Source organism: Myotis brandtii, unplaced genomic scaffold (genome assembly GCF_000412655.1).
Source record: "Myotis brandtii unplaced genomic scaffold, ASM41265v1 scaffold112, whole genome shotgun sequence".
In the NCBI taxonomy this organism is placed as follows: domain Eukaryota; kingdom Metazoa; phylum Chordata; class Mammalia; order Chiroptera; family Vespertilionidae; genus Myotis; species Myotis brandtii.
The window spans coordinates 8,504,594-8,504,870 of NW_005353838.1; the positions used below are offsets into that span (position 1 = coordinate 8,504,594).

The 277-nt window shown below is 66.8% G+C and overlaps 1 protein-coding gene across 1 annotated transcript in view; it reads left to right on the forward strand.

The window, feature by feature from the left end:
- The window catches only part of HOXD3 (homeobox D3), an 11,701-nt gene extending 11,436 nt beyond the window's left edge, over positions 1–265 (forward strand). Inside the window, exon 5 of the mRNA XM_005857735.2 lies at positions 2–265. Coding sequence (XP_005857797.1) covers positions 2–215 — 214 coding nt within the window. The 3' untranslated portion in view covers positions 216–265. The remainder of the gene's footprint in view (position 1) is intronic.
- Positions 266–277: the final 12 nt, after the last annotated feature.

A 277-nucleotide genomic window follows, 5' to 3' on the forward strand; every position in this document is an offset into this window, starting at 1 on the left:
TCGTCGACTCCATGGCACCCGCGTCCGGGCCGGTCTTCAACCTGGGCCACCTCTCGCATCCGTCTTCGGCCAGCGTGGACTACAGTTGCGCCGCGCAGATTCCCGGCAACCACCACCACGGACCGTGCGACCCTCATCCCACCTACACAGATCTCTCGGCCCACCACTCCTCTCAGGGACGCCTGCCCGAGGCCCCCAAACTGACGCATCTGTAGCGGCCGCCCACGGCCCGAACTCCTGGCGCAATTACCTCTTTGGCTTTGGTGGCGGGGGTGGC